General features: G+C 40.5%; 1 protein-coding gene across 1 annotated transcript; it reads right to left on the minus strand.

Annotated features, from left to right (window-relative positions):
* Positions 1 to 8,019: 8,019 nt before the first annotated feature.
* nppc (natriuretic peptide C) lies at positions 8,020 to 10,800 on the minus strand. Its single transcript, XM_086162046.1, has 3 exons — positions 10,599 to 10,800; positions 9,306 to 9,599; positions 8,020 to 8,490 (listed from the first exon to the last, which is right to left on the minus strand). Exons 1-2 carry the CDS (start codon positions 10,689 to 10,691, stop codon positions 9,327 to 9,329), a joined length of 366 nt encoding a protein of 121 aa, XP_086018172.1. The 5' UTR covers positions 10,692 to 10,800; the 3' UTR covers positions 8,020 to 8,490; positions 9,306 to 9,326.
* Between the last annotated feature and the right edge of the window lie 2,672 nt (positions 10,801 to 13,472).

The raw sequence follows: 13,472 nt of genomic DNA on the forward strand, positions 1-13,472 counted from the left end.
CACCCAACACAGGACAACAGAATGAAGCCCATTACACTGGCCATCAAGGTTTCCAAATCAATTAATTTTAAGATTTCATAACACGATTAACACGACACTGCATAAAATTTCTCTTTAACACAGTCCTTCAGTCTATATGCCCTATCCTGAGGTCAATACCCCATTTCAAAAGCCCTCTTCTTGGCCAGTCATATCCTGGAGGGCCCACTTGGAAGCCTCAGTGTAGCTACAGTATGTGTGTTTGTGTGCTTGTGCGTGTGTGTGTGTGTGTGTGTGTTTGTGAGTGTGTGTCTGTGTGTGTGTGTGTGTTTGCGCGCGTGTGTGTGTGTGTGTGTGTGTGTGTGTGTGTGAGAGAGAGAGTATTTATACAGTCTTGTTATAGTCTATGCTCAATAATAAGAAAACCTAAATAGAGTGAAACCTAGGTCTATTGGAGGAATTGAAAGAACACCAATGTCTAGTGGCTGCTAAAACCCAGACACACACACACACGCACACACACACACACACACACACACACTTGGCGTGTCAAAAGTGCAGTTTTAGTCTAGATTATTTAATTTGCATGATTCATTTGATTTAAATCTTTTTCTTCTTTTGACTTTTCCCTTTAGGTGTCGCCAAAGCGAATCAACTTTCTCCATCTAACTCAATTCTCTGTATCCTCCTCTCTCACACCAACTACCTTCATATCTTCTCTCACTACGTCCATAAATCTTCTCTTTGAGAAGACCCTAAGACCTCCTGCCTGGCAGCTCCAATTCCAGCATCTACCAATATATTCACTATCACTGAATGAATGAATATATGTAAACCCATGGTCTCAGTTATACTCAAACAATACTACTTTCAAATATTATCAATCTTGTTTTGCACACGCAGACTTAATGTTTTGTGATTATCTATCAATGACAAATACTCTATCCTAAAATCATGCAAAGATTGATTTTATGATGACTGGATTTTTGCCCGTGACCAGACCTTCATCTATACCAGACCCGCGGGCCACATCCGGCCCGTTTTGCCTTTTTATCCGGCCCGCAAAACTACTATCTTTGAATATTTTATATATAAAGAATTTTATTGTATAATCAAAGTATTTACAATCAATATTGAATTTAAAAACTCCTTTTTTTCCCTTTCCATACAACATAATGTCATTATATTTGCATGATCATTCATAGTTTTAAAGTTGAAATAAAATGCCGAAACAAAATGTAATTGCCATTTTCATTTTGTTTAATTTATATGATACCTAGTTGGCCTGCGCACAAAAATTAAATAAGAAATGTATCCAAAACAATTGCCCACCCCTAATCTATATTACACCAAAGATGCCCTGTCACAATTTCTGAGTGATTGTGGAGCTTGTTATCTATATTATGCAGGGTCGAGGCTATGCTCTCTGGGGAAGTTTGTCATTGTATGTTAAAGTGCTGTATTAACAATTTACACAAAAAGGCTTTGCATGTCAGGTAAAATAGGACCAGAAAGTTATTAATTGATGCATATTGTTACCCTTGCATATGATGGTGGACACAAAAAGGCAATGCAGGTGAGTGCCACAAAACATCCTGCAAGTAAAAGCATTTTAGAAGGCTAAAATACTTGACACTGTTTTTGGAACAATGATTAGAACATGAATATGAACAAAAAAGGATTGAATAGGAAGAAAATGAACACGTGTCGTGGAATCTAAATGCTTATAAATTGAAACAAATCAGTATAAAAACAGTGCAATGATTTTGTGGAACGTCAACGGCACATCTGAGTAATTAACCCTGGAAACCACATAGAGGCAGCATTGCATTTTACATCCTCCCTCATCCCTCAAGGCAGAACAGGGAGTGGAAGTCATTCCACCCACACCTTTGAATTCCTTTCACTTTACTTTTGTTCCTTATTTTTCTATTTTTGTCAACCCCATTTATTTTTTTCTATGATTTTCAGTCTTCTTATTTGTTTGTCGGATTGATCATGATGATGTGTTGGAGTCGCATCCAACCTTGCCTCTGTCCGCATGGCCATCGCATCACAACTTCAGATTTAAGTTGCTCGCTCTCCCGTAAAGATAAAGTTTGTAGCAATGCTCTTATACTGCACGTACTGTTCTGAAAAATTATTGAGCATCCAGACCTGGACAGAAAACAGGCCTTCTTATTGGGAAGGAAAATTCTGCAAGATTATACAAACTTCATACAGAAAAGTCAAAGGCAGTACTTTCTATAAGACCACACACAGCCATATGTACTTTTTGGTAATGCAGTGGAGCCAATTCCATTCCAATTTTTAGAAATTTGACACAAACATTTGACTTGACACAGCCTAGTCTTTATGCAACTTTTCATGCAAGACAATAAATTCAACAATAGATTAATAAATACTGCAGTATTGTTTGGACATTTTCCTTCAAGCCTTGGGTCACCTGATGAGTAAATGGAATTTTAAATAGGTTAAAATGAATTGATGAACTTACAGAACCTCTCACAGAGAAAATGTAGAAGTAGAAGAGTAATGAACCCCTCACTCCAGGAAACTGAATATTCTACGTCATCAGAATTGTCATTATGGTAAAACTGTCTACTCAATAACTCCCTGGCAAGTAGATGACAAGTAGATGAGACAGCTTGCAAAATAACAGGCTATGCGCGGACATTCTATAAATATTAAGATACAAAATGTGTTCTCTAGTCAAACCCAAACCGAGAAAAGATGAAATGTAAACGGGCCTCTGATCAATAACTGCCCACTTTAGGAAACGAGACCTCCACCGCAGGCATTAGGGTCAGCGGAGCTACAGGGACCATCCTGTTTGGTTTCCAAAAGTGAAAAAAACTTGAAAGCTACCACATCTTGATGTAGCCTGGGACATTTGAAGTACCTCCTGACCTTCGACTCAGCCTTTCTAATGACTATGTGGCCGGCTAATGGGGTCTCGTAGCCCAAACCTAGTTCTACCTCAGGATAACAGCGAGGCAGAACGATCTTACCATGTACACCCCGGTCGTCAGGCAGGAAGGAGGATTTTGGGTCAGCACTCTGACAAACGTAAATCAACTTAAAAGGGAAAAACTCTCTGCCATGGTTTCACTCTTCTCATATGATCAATTTATCTCAGCTTAGCACTGACAACCGATTCATACCCTTTGGCAAATCCTTGTCTGCCATATTTAATGGTGGGAGTCCTCTGACCTAGTTAGCTCTTAACTGTGCGCCACTTCCAAATTACCAGCATTGGTAGTGGAAGTCCAGGACTACACAGACTATGAACATCTCAGGGTAGTGCTATTCCGTAATTCAAGTTTCCATAGCTTCAGAGGGAGTCGGAGAAAATATCACCTATCAACGATCACCTGGTCAAGGGCCAAACGCTTTCCCAACAAGAAGGCAAAAAACATCACTCCAGTCCAACAAAACGGCCAATTTAAACAAAAACCCGATGCAGTCAAAAAGGATTATAAGCACATCCAAAAACATCTTTACTCATGAATGTCCCCCAACCACTTGTTTGATTTAAATCAGCGGCTTGAAGCAATGTCCGTGAGAACTGTAACAGGAGTTTCAACCTCCCTCTCCTGCAACTGTGCAACTTTGAGTCTGCTTCATCGGTAACACTCTTAGCACATAGCATTTGTCCTTTAACCTATGCGAGCACAGGAAACGGCAATGTGAATTTGTTTGCCTTAACAAGACATTTTAAAGTGGTATTATTCGAACGCCATGACATGCAGATAGGTTCTGACACGCGACATCTATGAAGTCCAAAGGGAGACTCCGACTCCCACTGTTTTTATCAATGTCTTCATTTCTCAATGTCCTCAACCGCCAAACCATCTCAGGCTGGCCTCTGTGACCACATCCCCCTGTGAGGGACTCGTTCCTGACCCTGCTCATCCTCGCCACTCACAAAGAGAAGGTCAACGTCGTCTTCTCTGCTACCTTTAGCTCCGCTTTCCGTCTTTTCCTCGGGACCGCCGTCTTTAACCGACACAGCATCGCCGGTGTACTGTCGACCCTAAGTACTTAAAATGCTCCTCCTTCTTTGTCTCCACTTTCTTTAGCCTCATGGTTCCTCTTGGGTTCCTCTAATTCACAAACATGTGTTCCGTCTTGCTGCAACTAAAGAATCAGCTGATTTATTAGATGATAACTGTTTTGACTTATGTTGCCATCGACCGGCAACCGATCCTTCTCGACTTTTTGCCGTGAAGGAAGGCTTGCCTCTTTGAATTCGGAGCGTTTCAATATCTCCAAAAAACAATTCAACCTTCTCAGGACTAAATTTTTGCGTCAAATAGAAACATTTTATTCAAATATATTATTGTTATTATTATGATTATTACTTTTATTAAAACAGTTTTGCTCCTCTCAGCATGCAATCTAGAGCTTGAGCTCAAGCATTCAGATCAATTATCTATCTATCTATCTATCTATCTATCTATCTATCTATCTATCTATCTATCTATCTATCTATCTATCTATCTATCTATCTATCTATCTATCTATCTATCTATCTATCTATCTATCTGTTTTTCTCTTGAGCTCTCTGCACAAGTTGTGATTTCTTCACCTTCATCCTTTAGGTCCATTCCGCTTTGTCAATTGTACGCAATTGCCATGGTTTCTAAGAAATCGTCTGGCTCAAGCGGTGACATTTTAAATTGAAACAGTGCTCGGAACGTACACAAACGGGACGATGATAAGGAGCAGGCTAGCAGCAGACTTACGCTAAAAGCGCCAATAGTACAAGGGTAGTATGAAAGCAATAAACACAAAACTCATACACATTCTAACCTATATCTGCCAAACGCCGCACCCAACAGCAGCACACTGATCAAAACCAAAAGGCACAACCAAACGCTGATAACAAACATCACCAGACACAAACCAGGCTCCCAATACTTCCAGTAAAATGCTCTGGTCCAACCCGCAGTGCCGAGCCGGCTGGCCGACAATATAGAAAGGAAAAAAATGTTGTGAGATCAGCCTACAAATGTATTTTAAATGTATCTCCATAGTGTGCGCTGTTTTTCTTTACTATCATTATTATTATGATTATTTCGCTCTTAATTTGATATTTCAAGCTCTGATTTAATACTACAACTGTACGCATTCAATGAGCAATTTGATACATCACTTTTCGAATCCTTTCACCCTGTCACTTTTACATAGGCTCTCCGTATTGTCCGTCAGGTAGGCCGCGCCGAATTCACGGCATGATTCAAGAGGTTAAACAGGCATTCTTGCATTTATTTAGGGCTGCCATCTGTGCTAATAGGCAGTATAGCGGACTGTATGACATCAGAAATTACTGTAAATTCATACACTTCCAATGATTCGTATATCTCATTAAATGCTCAAAATATTGAAAAAATTAAACAAATTTCATTAATTTCGGCACAGCGGTTGGCACTTGCAGTTATGCACTTTACTAGCTATGGGTGAATGGTTGTATGTCTCTATGGCTGACTGTAAATATCAGTTACAGACATAAATTGGTGACATATTTTTGAAATCTTAATTTCAGCATACTGAATTTTCAAGACTCTGGCAGTCAGGCAAAGTATAAGGATGCGTACACCTTTCAGGACAGGACATTTCTAAATGCTCCAGACGAGACTCAAAGCAATCTTGACTGCGTTCCAGATGCTGAAACCTTTTGCTCCGTGGGAAAAGGTAAGGAGGAACCACACAAAGACTAAAGTAATAAAACCCAACGATCTTTGCAAGGACTTTAGGGGTAACTGAATAAGGTGTAGGGACAGATAAAACCAAAGTCCGACTTCAAGAACCCGGTTGATTTAAATGTTAATAAATGATCGTGGAGCCGTTTCGTTGGCTGTTATTGAAAACAATTGAGTAACTGGAGGATTGGAAAAAGACAATGAGACTGGTTTCGACTGAATTTGGATGTCCATGGGTTTTGTTGCAACTTAGAACAATGGATGAATGTGTCTGAAGCGTCCCAATGACAAGCCATTCATTAATCTGTCATTAAGCTGACATGGATGGGAGGTCGGGATCTGCGAGTCAATCACAGGACCCCATAGAGACATATAATCACTCAGCCTCTCAGTCATTGTATGGACAGTTCAGAGTGTACAAATAACCGACGACGTGTTTTTGGACCGTGGGTGGAAAGCGGAGAACCCAAAGAAAACCCACACGAGGACGGGGAGAACATGCAAACATCACACAGGAAGGCCTCCTGGTGGGAATCGAACCCGGAAACCTTCTTCTGCGAGTTCCATTTTTACCTTTGGGATGTGCGTTTATATTGGAGCCAAAAACCGGGTGTGCTCAGATATGATGTAATCACAGCTTTAACATCTTGGACATGAGCGGTAGGGATTTTGTCTGGGCCGGATAACGCACACAGAACACATCAAAATCCTAAAGGATGAGAAAAGGAAACGTATCCCCGTTTTTTCCTCCGAGGCTGTTCATCTTCTTTTCCCACACTTCTACGCCATATGCCTTCATTCCAAAACCAAAAACAAAACGTTTACCTTCATGGATAATAGAGATCTTCATGTATTGCACCTGTAAACTACGTTCAAAACATATAACCCTTTTAATTGATTTTCAGGCATAGTTTGCATCAGGAATGCAAATGCTGAATAATTCAGCGATGCAAGCCTAAACAAATGACACTATTGCAAACACGTAGTTGTTGAACGCTACATAGGTGGGTAATGCTGACGCTCTAGTGCCTAGTGGTAAATTTTCACAAGTGCATTAAGAAACATTGAGCTCAGCGCCTCTTCCTGTTTAGTAGTTTTAAGACTGTAAGGAAGTTTTATTAATATGAGAAAGGTGAAACGCTTGTCAGGCATTTATGGGCAGCATTCCTGTAATCTGCACACTAGCTAGAAGCAAAGTGTTTTTTTTTCTGTTTTGTTGTACCAGATATGTAGATTTACTATATTGGAAATATTTTTCAATTAGAAATATTCATCAAATGCCTGTGCTTTTTGTTTCCCTTGTCTCTAGTGTTTCCCACTTTGGGGTCATCAGAGATACATGTGGCGTACACACATCAGTGCATTATTCAGATGTTTCTGGTCGTGGATGTTCCCATACACTCACTCAATAAGTACGAACATAATTCAGTTTTGGCGGCAGCCGACCCCGGTAACTTATACTCGCCATGCATGTTGCAACAACATCTTTACACGAACTGATAAAATTGAAATATAGTGTCTGTTTTGAGGAGCTTGGAGATCCTCACCCAGGCAGGGTGTTTCTGACTGTCAGAGTATTCTGGGTGACAAGGTGTCGACAACGCGGAACAAACTGTCTGAACCGAACCATTTCCACCTTTGGCTCATGGGGACACTTTCAAGGACTGGCTTTTACACCTTTTGGCTTTAGATTTGGGGTTATTATGTTTGCATTTCCCTCATCTTTACCATGATCTAGCTTGACTTTTTACAATTTTTGCTGTTAGATAATTGTGATTGGAGACCCTGATTCGTGCAGACGTGTTTTTATGTCTCCATATAACTTTTAAATGAGAGGCTGAATGGTTTAATGTCTCTTTATGTTTATCTGCGATTGAATGACAGCTGGGATAGGCAACCCGTACAACTCTGACTGCAGGTAAAGCCATCAACATAATAAAAGACTGAATGAATGAAAGAAAATTGTTGTTGAAATTTTCTTGGTCAGATCCATGACTGTTAAACAGCAGATCATCCTCAAACTCAGGTGGACGGTGATACTCTTTAAAAAAATTGAATCCAATGATCCAAACATATGGGGCTGATTAACGCCTCAGTTATAAACCCAGTCCATGTATTCCTTGAATTTAAGATTATAAATGTGCTAAAAACCTTTAGCCTTCTGGGGGTTTGATCCCATTTTTTCTGTAAGCTAAAAGCAAAACCTCAGGTACGAGAAGGTACGTATCGGTTTCAAGTGAACACAAAACCCAGAGCAATCGTGTAGTGCACATGGAATCTTCATTTTTTTTTATCATTTTTGAAAACATTTACAACTATTCGAGACCGAGGAAAAGAGTTACAAACAGAATCGACCTGCAGATTGCGTCCATTTTCAAAATGTTACATAAATAAAAGTCATATTTATAAATATCTCTTTTTTTTTATAAACATATAAATATTTTTTAACATAAATACATTTATGCAGAGGGAAGATGAAGTGCATGAATGTACGGCAGCAGCAACAATTTACAGCCTTGCGTTCGTTTCAATACTGTCATCTGTCATTGTGTGGTGTACATTTGTTTTTCGCCGACCTTTTTGTTTGGTATACATATATGTATATATACCTGCATATGTATTATATATATGTATATTTATATGAGGCTTTTTGTAGCATTGTCGTCTCAGTCTTTGTTTATGCTGGTTGTGGCGACTTTCGCACTGAAAATCTGTCACTCGGTGTTTTTTTGTTTTTTTTTCTTTTTTCTTCCCCTGGGATGGGAACACAGTGAACTTGTGTTGTCCGAACCCTTCATTCAGAGATCTAGAGAGAGAGGGAGAGAAAGGAGAAAGAGGAGAGACCATTAAATGGGGGAACAACAGAACAATGTATAAAAACATTTTGATAGTCATGATTGTAGACCCTTGGTTTTGGTAACCCTAATGTGAATCTTGTTGTTTCCATGCAGGGAAGGGATTTGCTTGTTTTCACTCCCCATACCCCCCCACACACACCCACATCCACACACACTCACACACACTCTGCCCTTGTCTCACTTAAACATGACATTTGCTATTTGCTGTCTTGATGAAGCAGATGGTCCCTTTCATGACGATGCTCACATTAACACAAGGCCACTTCCTAAGCGTCCGCTTTTCCCAAATGTCACTTTTCACGACTCAGGACGGGATTTGGATTTTGTTATTTGGGGATTTTTTTTTAACCAAAAGCTGGATGCTCATCGGACAAAAAAAATCTATGAATGATGGTATCATTATTCTGATTTCATATTGTCTTTTATTAACACACTGCACATGTGTCACTGCATATGATGCAGCTGTGTAGCAAATTCTTATATTATTCTTATAATTTCTTATATTATCAATATAAAGCACAAAAAGTGTCTTGAGATGCCTATGGAGACAATATTCTCAGATTGTGTCATCTTTTCTTAGGTTGTTCTCCACATAAAGAACACAATTTCATCATGGTCCACTTCGGCTCTAGCGCCCTTCAGCCCCCCCAAACAAAAAAAAAAAACAAATTTATTTGCCTTTTCCCTCCTGATTCTTCTGAGATCCCAGGATGAGCATAGGGAAGTGTGTGTGTGTGTATGTGTGTGTGTGTGGGATACTCACATCACAGCGCTGCTGCAATTCTTAGCAACCCATGCCGCTTATGGTTCCTATCCTGTCCATCTTGTGGCCGAAGCACCCGCTCCTCGACGTGGATCCACCTTTTTTGCTTCCCGATTTGTGTTTCTTGGCTCCCGGTTGGTCGTTAAGGAACCGGGCCCACATGCCCCTGGCCCGGGTGTCCATGCGTAAATCTCGCAGTAACCGTATCCGAGAGCGCACGGCGTCCACTCTCCTCTCCCTCTCCTCCGACTCCAGAAACTCCGCCAGCTCCTCGCCCAGCAAACTCCGAAGAGACTAACGTAAAGAAAAATAAATAAACAGCTTCAGATTATTGTATGAATATGACATATTCGACTAAAACTGATGGAATCTCCGTCTGACGCCCGCCAGAGGATCTGCCTGCAGCATCTCTATTAAGGACCAACTGTATACCTACACACTTCTGAACTTCTATAAATGTAATTTAATGTAATGTAATGTAATTTCAATGTAATGTAGTGTAATTTCAATGTAATGTAATGTAATGTAACGCGACTCTCCAACTTGCATGTCGTTAACTGTCATGGAGGATCGTCTTGGAGCCCAAGGAACCGGAGCACAATGACAAATGCAGCATATTCGGTTCCAATCTCCAATAACACTAAACTTTGTCGAATATTTTAGCGTTGTGTTGTTATTGTTATTATCTTTTTGATTTCATTTAGAGAAAATTCAGCGGTGGGATTTCGGGGTTCAGTCCATTCTTGCGCCACAGTCGTGCAAGGCAGGTGCTTGTGGGCCGCTTGATTCACTCCGGACCCCAAAATGATGCATCATACGTGCACATTTCTGGACGCCGGTAACAAAACATATTATTCAGATTCCAATATTCGCGTCGTTTCTTCATTATACTTTCCGTTATAACGTGTAAGCGCATGCGTAATGGTGATTTTTACGCACGAAATGCGGCTCGCATCGTGACATTTTTCCCCAACTGAATCGAAAGACCGAATCAATGTCTCTTCATCACAATACACATATTATCATAATACCTAAATCCAATTTCAAAATATATTGTTGCCGTAAATCCTCCCCCTGAACCTCAAACTGAGTGATATCTTCATAGGAAATGCAGATATAACTCAACATTAAACACGTTTTAACACAAAAATAAAGAAAGAAACCCCCTCATTTTCGATGTGGAAAACAATAGAATCGTTCGACTGGATCGCTGATGGGCTCTGGGTCTACACTGAAATGTAAAAAAAAAAAAAAACAACAACAAACAACTGACATCCGAGTAGGATCGCTTACCTTCTGCTGCTGCTGAGATAAAGGTTTCGCCCCCATCCTCACCGAGAGCAAGGTGAGCATTAGTCCACAAGCTACGAAGTACGAGAAGTTCATTCTGACCAAGTGTTGGGGATCTTAAAGGGATTCCCTCTGCGCAGAAGTTCAGATCAACCAATCAGCTGTTGGATCTCAGAGGCTTCAGTCCGTCGCTCACTCCAAAGCTCCTCAAGTGCTTCTCTAACTCTGTGTATTGGAGCTCACCGCTTTATAGCCAGCCCATGGTGATGTCATGACAACCTGCGTAATGGTCCTCCTTCCTTTGCCAACTCTCTGTTTTCTCTACCTGCCTTTGAACGCGTCATGCCAGGGATTAATTAAATGATACAAGCTCCGGTCGGCGGTGGCTTGGAGGAAATGAGATAGGGTATGATCTATCAAAATGTGAAGAAGAAGAAGAGGGAGAAGAAGAAGAAAAATCACTTTAGTTCCCTGGCTGAGATGCAGCGGCTGCAACCCAAGGTGGTTTCAAAGGCTGGAGAGTGACTTTGGCACGGAAAATAGACTTTTAGGGTGATAAATGTGTCAAATATTGGATTGACCAAACGTGAACGACGGTTCTTTCTTCCCGTTTTGTTTTATCCAACATCCGACGGATGAAACAAGTTCAAAGACCGATACTCCATACATCTTATATTTTGTGTCGAACCCGTACCTGTTGAGCAGCGTCAAGTAAATACATACAGAAACACAATTAGATGCTCAGACTCTGCTATTTCTATTTTGTGTGTGTGTGTGTGTGTGTGTGTGTGTGTCCAGAAAGCCACCTGCCCCCAAAACAAAAGGAGACTGATTAGGGTACTTGCTTTGCCTTCGGTGATGATGTGATGAACCCTCTCAGTCTGATGATAACATCACACCACAGTCAAGAAATAATTCAATAAATCGGGGGGATTCGAGTTAAACCGGTATCTGCAGTAAACAAGCGCTTAGAAAGAAAGGAAGAGCAGAAAAGCTGATATTCAACTCGGTATCAGATACAAACATGATACAGCCCGTCATAAAATCATGCAACTAAGTTTATTAAAAATGTCATCCCCATTGTACGGGTGCCAAATAAGCTATTTTACAACTATCTTCAAATCATGTCTTGCAAAAAGTTCAGAAAGTACAATCCTAAATTTTTCTATATTGGGATTTTGTTTTACTGATTTATTTTTTTACCAGCATGTTAGGCTTCTGGAGCAGTCTGAGCCCTGCAGAGTGAAATTTGCACTCTGAGGCAGCACTGTCTGTTTTGAAACACACAGTGGCAGTATTTGCTGTGCCGAAAAGCGAATACCCCCGTCACAATGGCATGCGTGCTGGATCGATACCTTTCGAAGAAAAAAAGAGAAGAAAAGGAAATTAGCAAGTAGAGCTGGAACATACAGCACACCCTCTTTGCAAAGGATTTACCAAATACAATGTAATGAATAATGTCAATAAACCTCAATTACAGGCATTTTATTTTACTAGACATACACCCTTGCTCTGAATATTGACATCTGGCATACGTACCGGGTTGTTATTCTCTTGAAGGATAAAAGAACGGGATCATGAACAGCAGCACCCACGTTTGTCCGTTTGCACGTTGACATTTTGCATTTGGTTCGCTATCTGGAAACTGGCCAGTGTGACCCGAATGGGTCGACCGTCACTGCCAAAATCGTTCAGGATCAGAATCAGAATCAGAATCAGCTTAATTGACCTCGTATGTTCATGCACACAGAAATTTGTCTCCGCTTGACATTCACACCTCATAACCAAAGGTAAACAACAACTGCACAAGATTCACAATACAAAGTGCAGAGTGCAATGTCTGTTTAAGTAATAAGGGGACAGATCCGCATGAGTAATATTGTCAGCTGGTGCAAAAAAGAGGCGATTCGATAAATAAAATAATAATAAATAAAGAGATGATCTGGTACGGGTGTTTTTATCGGTGTATTGCACGGTGTGTAAGGGAATTTATGCATTGAACAGAGCGATGGTCGAGTGATCCGTACCTCCTGCCAGAGGGTCGAAGGGAGAAAAGGTTGCGTCCGTGTGACGGGTCCCCGGTTGATGTTTACGGCCCGGTTCCTCAAGGTCCCAAATAATAAGCAGTTTGGCACCTTTCTGGAATTCTTTCCGCAGTTCTGATTGTCCATTTCAATCTGCTCCTGTCCCGTCCAAACCAGACGATCATTGAGGCGCAGAGAACAGACTGGGCGACTGCACTGTGGAACTGATCCAGCAGCTCCTGCGGCAGGTTGAACTTCCTGAGCTGGCGCGGAAAGTACATCCACTTTCGGGCCTTCCTGATGACACCATCCATGTTAGATGACCAATCCAGATTAACATAGCGTACCTGAATTTTTTTTTTTTTTTATTTATTTTTTTTATAAATAGCATCCTGTGTCTTAAGCTTACTCTTTTTTTACATTTAAAAGACAAAAAAACTACAGAATGTGGAAATACAGTCAAAAAAGACGTTAATGAGATGTCAAAAGCAGTCGATTATCTTTCTTTACCTCTGTAATTTGTCCATATTCACTTGAGATGGAATGAATTGTTTTGTTTTTCATGCATACTGATCCACTGGGCCAATGTAACCATATAATCAGCCCACTCAGTGAAAGCGGTCCTGGATCAATGCTCATGCACATTTTTCAATGTGGCTATTTTTTATAGCATACGTATATATATGAAACCACCTCTCGTTCACAAAAATGTGTTTTTTTTATCAATGCTAACCTGCTTTTGACCCAACAGTTTCACTGAAAAATATCAATGACCCTTTAAAGCTTGAAAGTCGACCCGTCAGTGTGATTATGTTCTTTTTTATGGCAAATGTAAGCAGAAAACTAGAAAATA

The sequence above is a fragment of the Fistularia commersonii genome, chromosome 16 (genome assembly GCF_037954325.1).
Source record: "Fistularia commersonii isolate RoL2024-O1a breed Wild chromosome 16, RoL_Fcom_v1.0, whole genome shotgun sequence".
NCBI classification, from domain to species: domain Eukaryota; kingdom Metazoa; phylum Chordata; class Actinopteri; order Syngnathiformes; family Fistulariidae; genus Fistularia; species Fistularia commersonii.

Excerpts from the sequence above, each read along its gene's own strand:
- nppc (XM_086162046.1), bottom strand. The coding sequence starts at position 10,691 with ATGAACTTCTCGTACTTCGTAGCTTGTGGACTAATGCTCACCTTGCTC. Across the intron at positions 9,600-10,598 it reads TATCTCAGCAGCAGCAGAAG|TCTCTTCGGAGTTTGCTGGG; the intron begins GTAAGCGATCCT and ends TCTTTACGTTAG.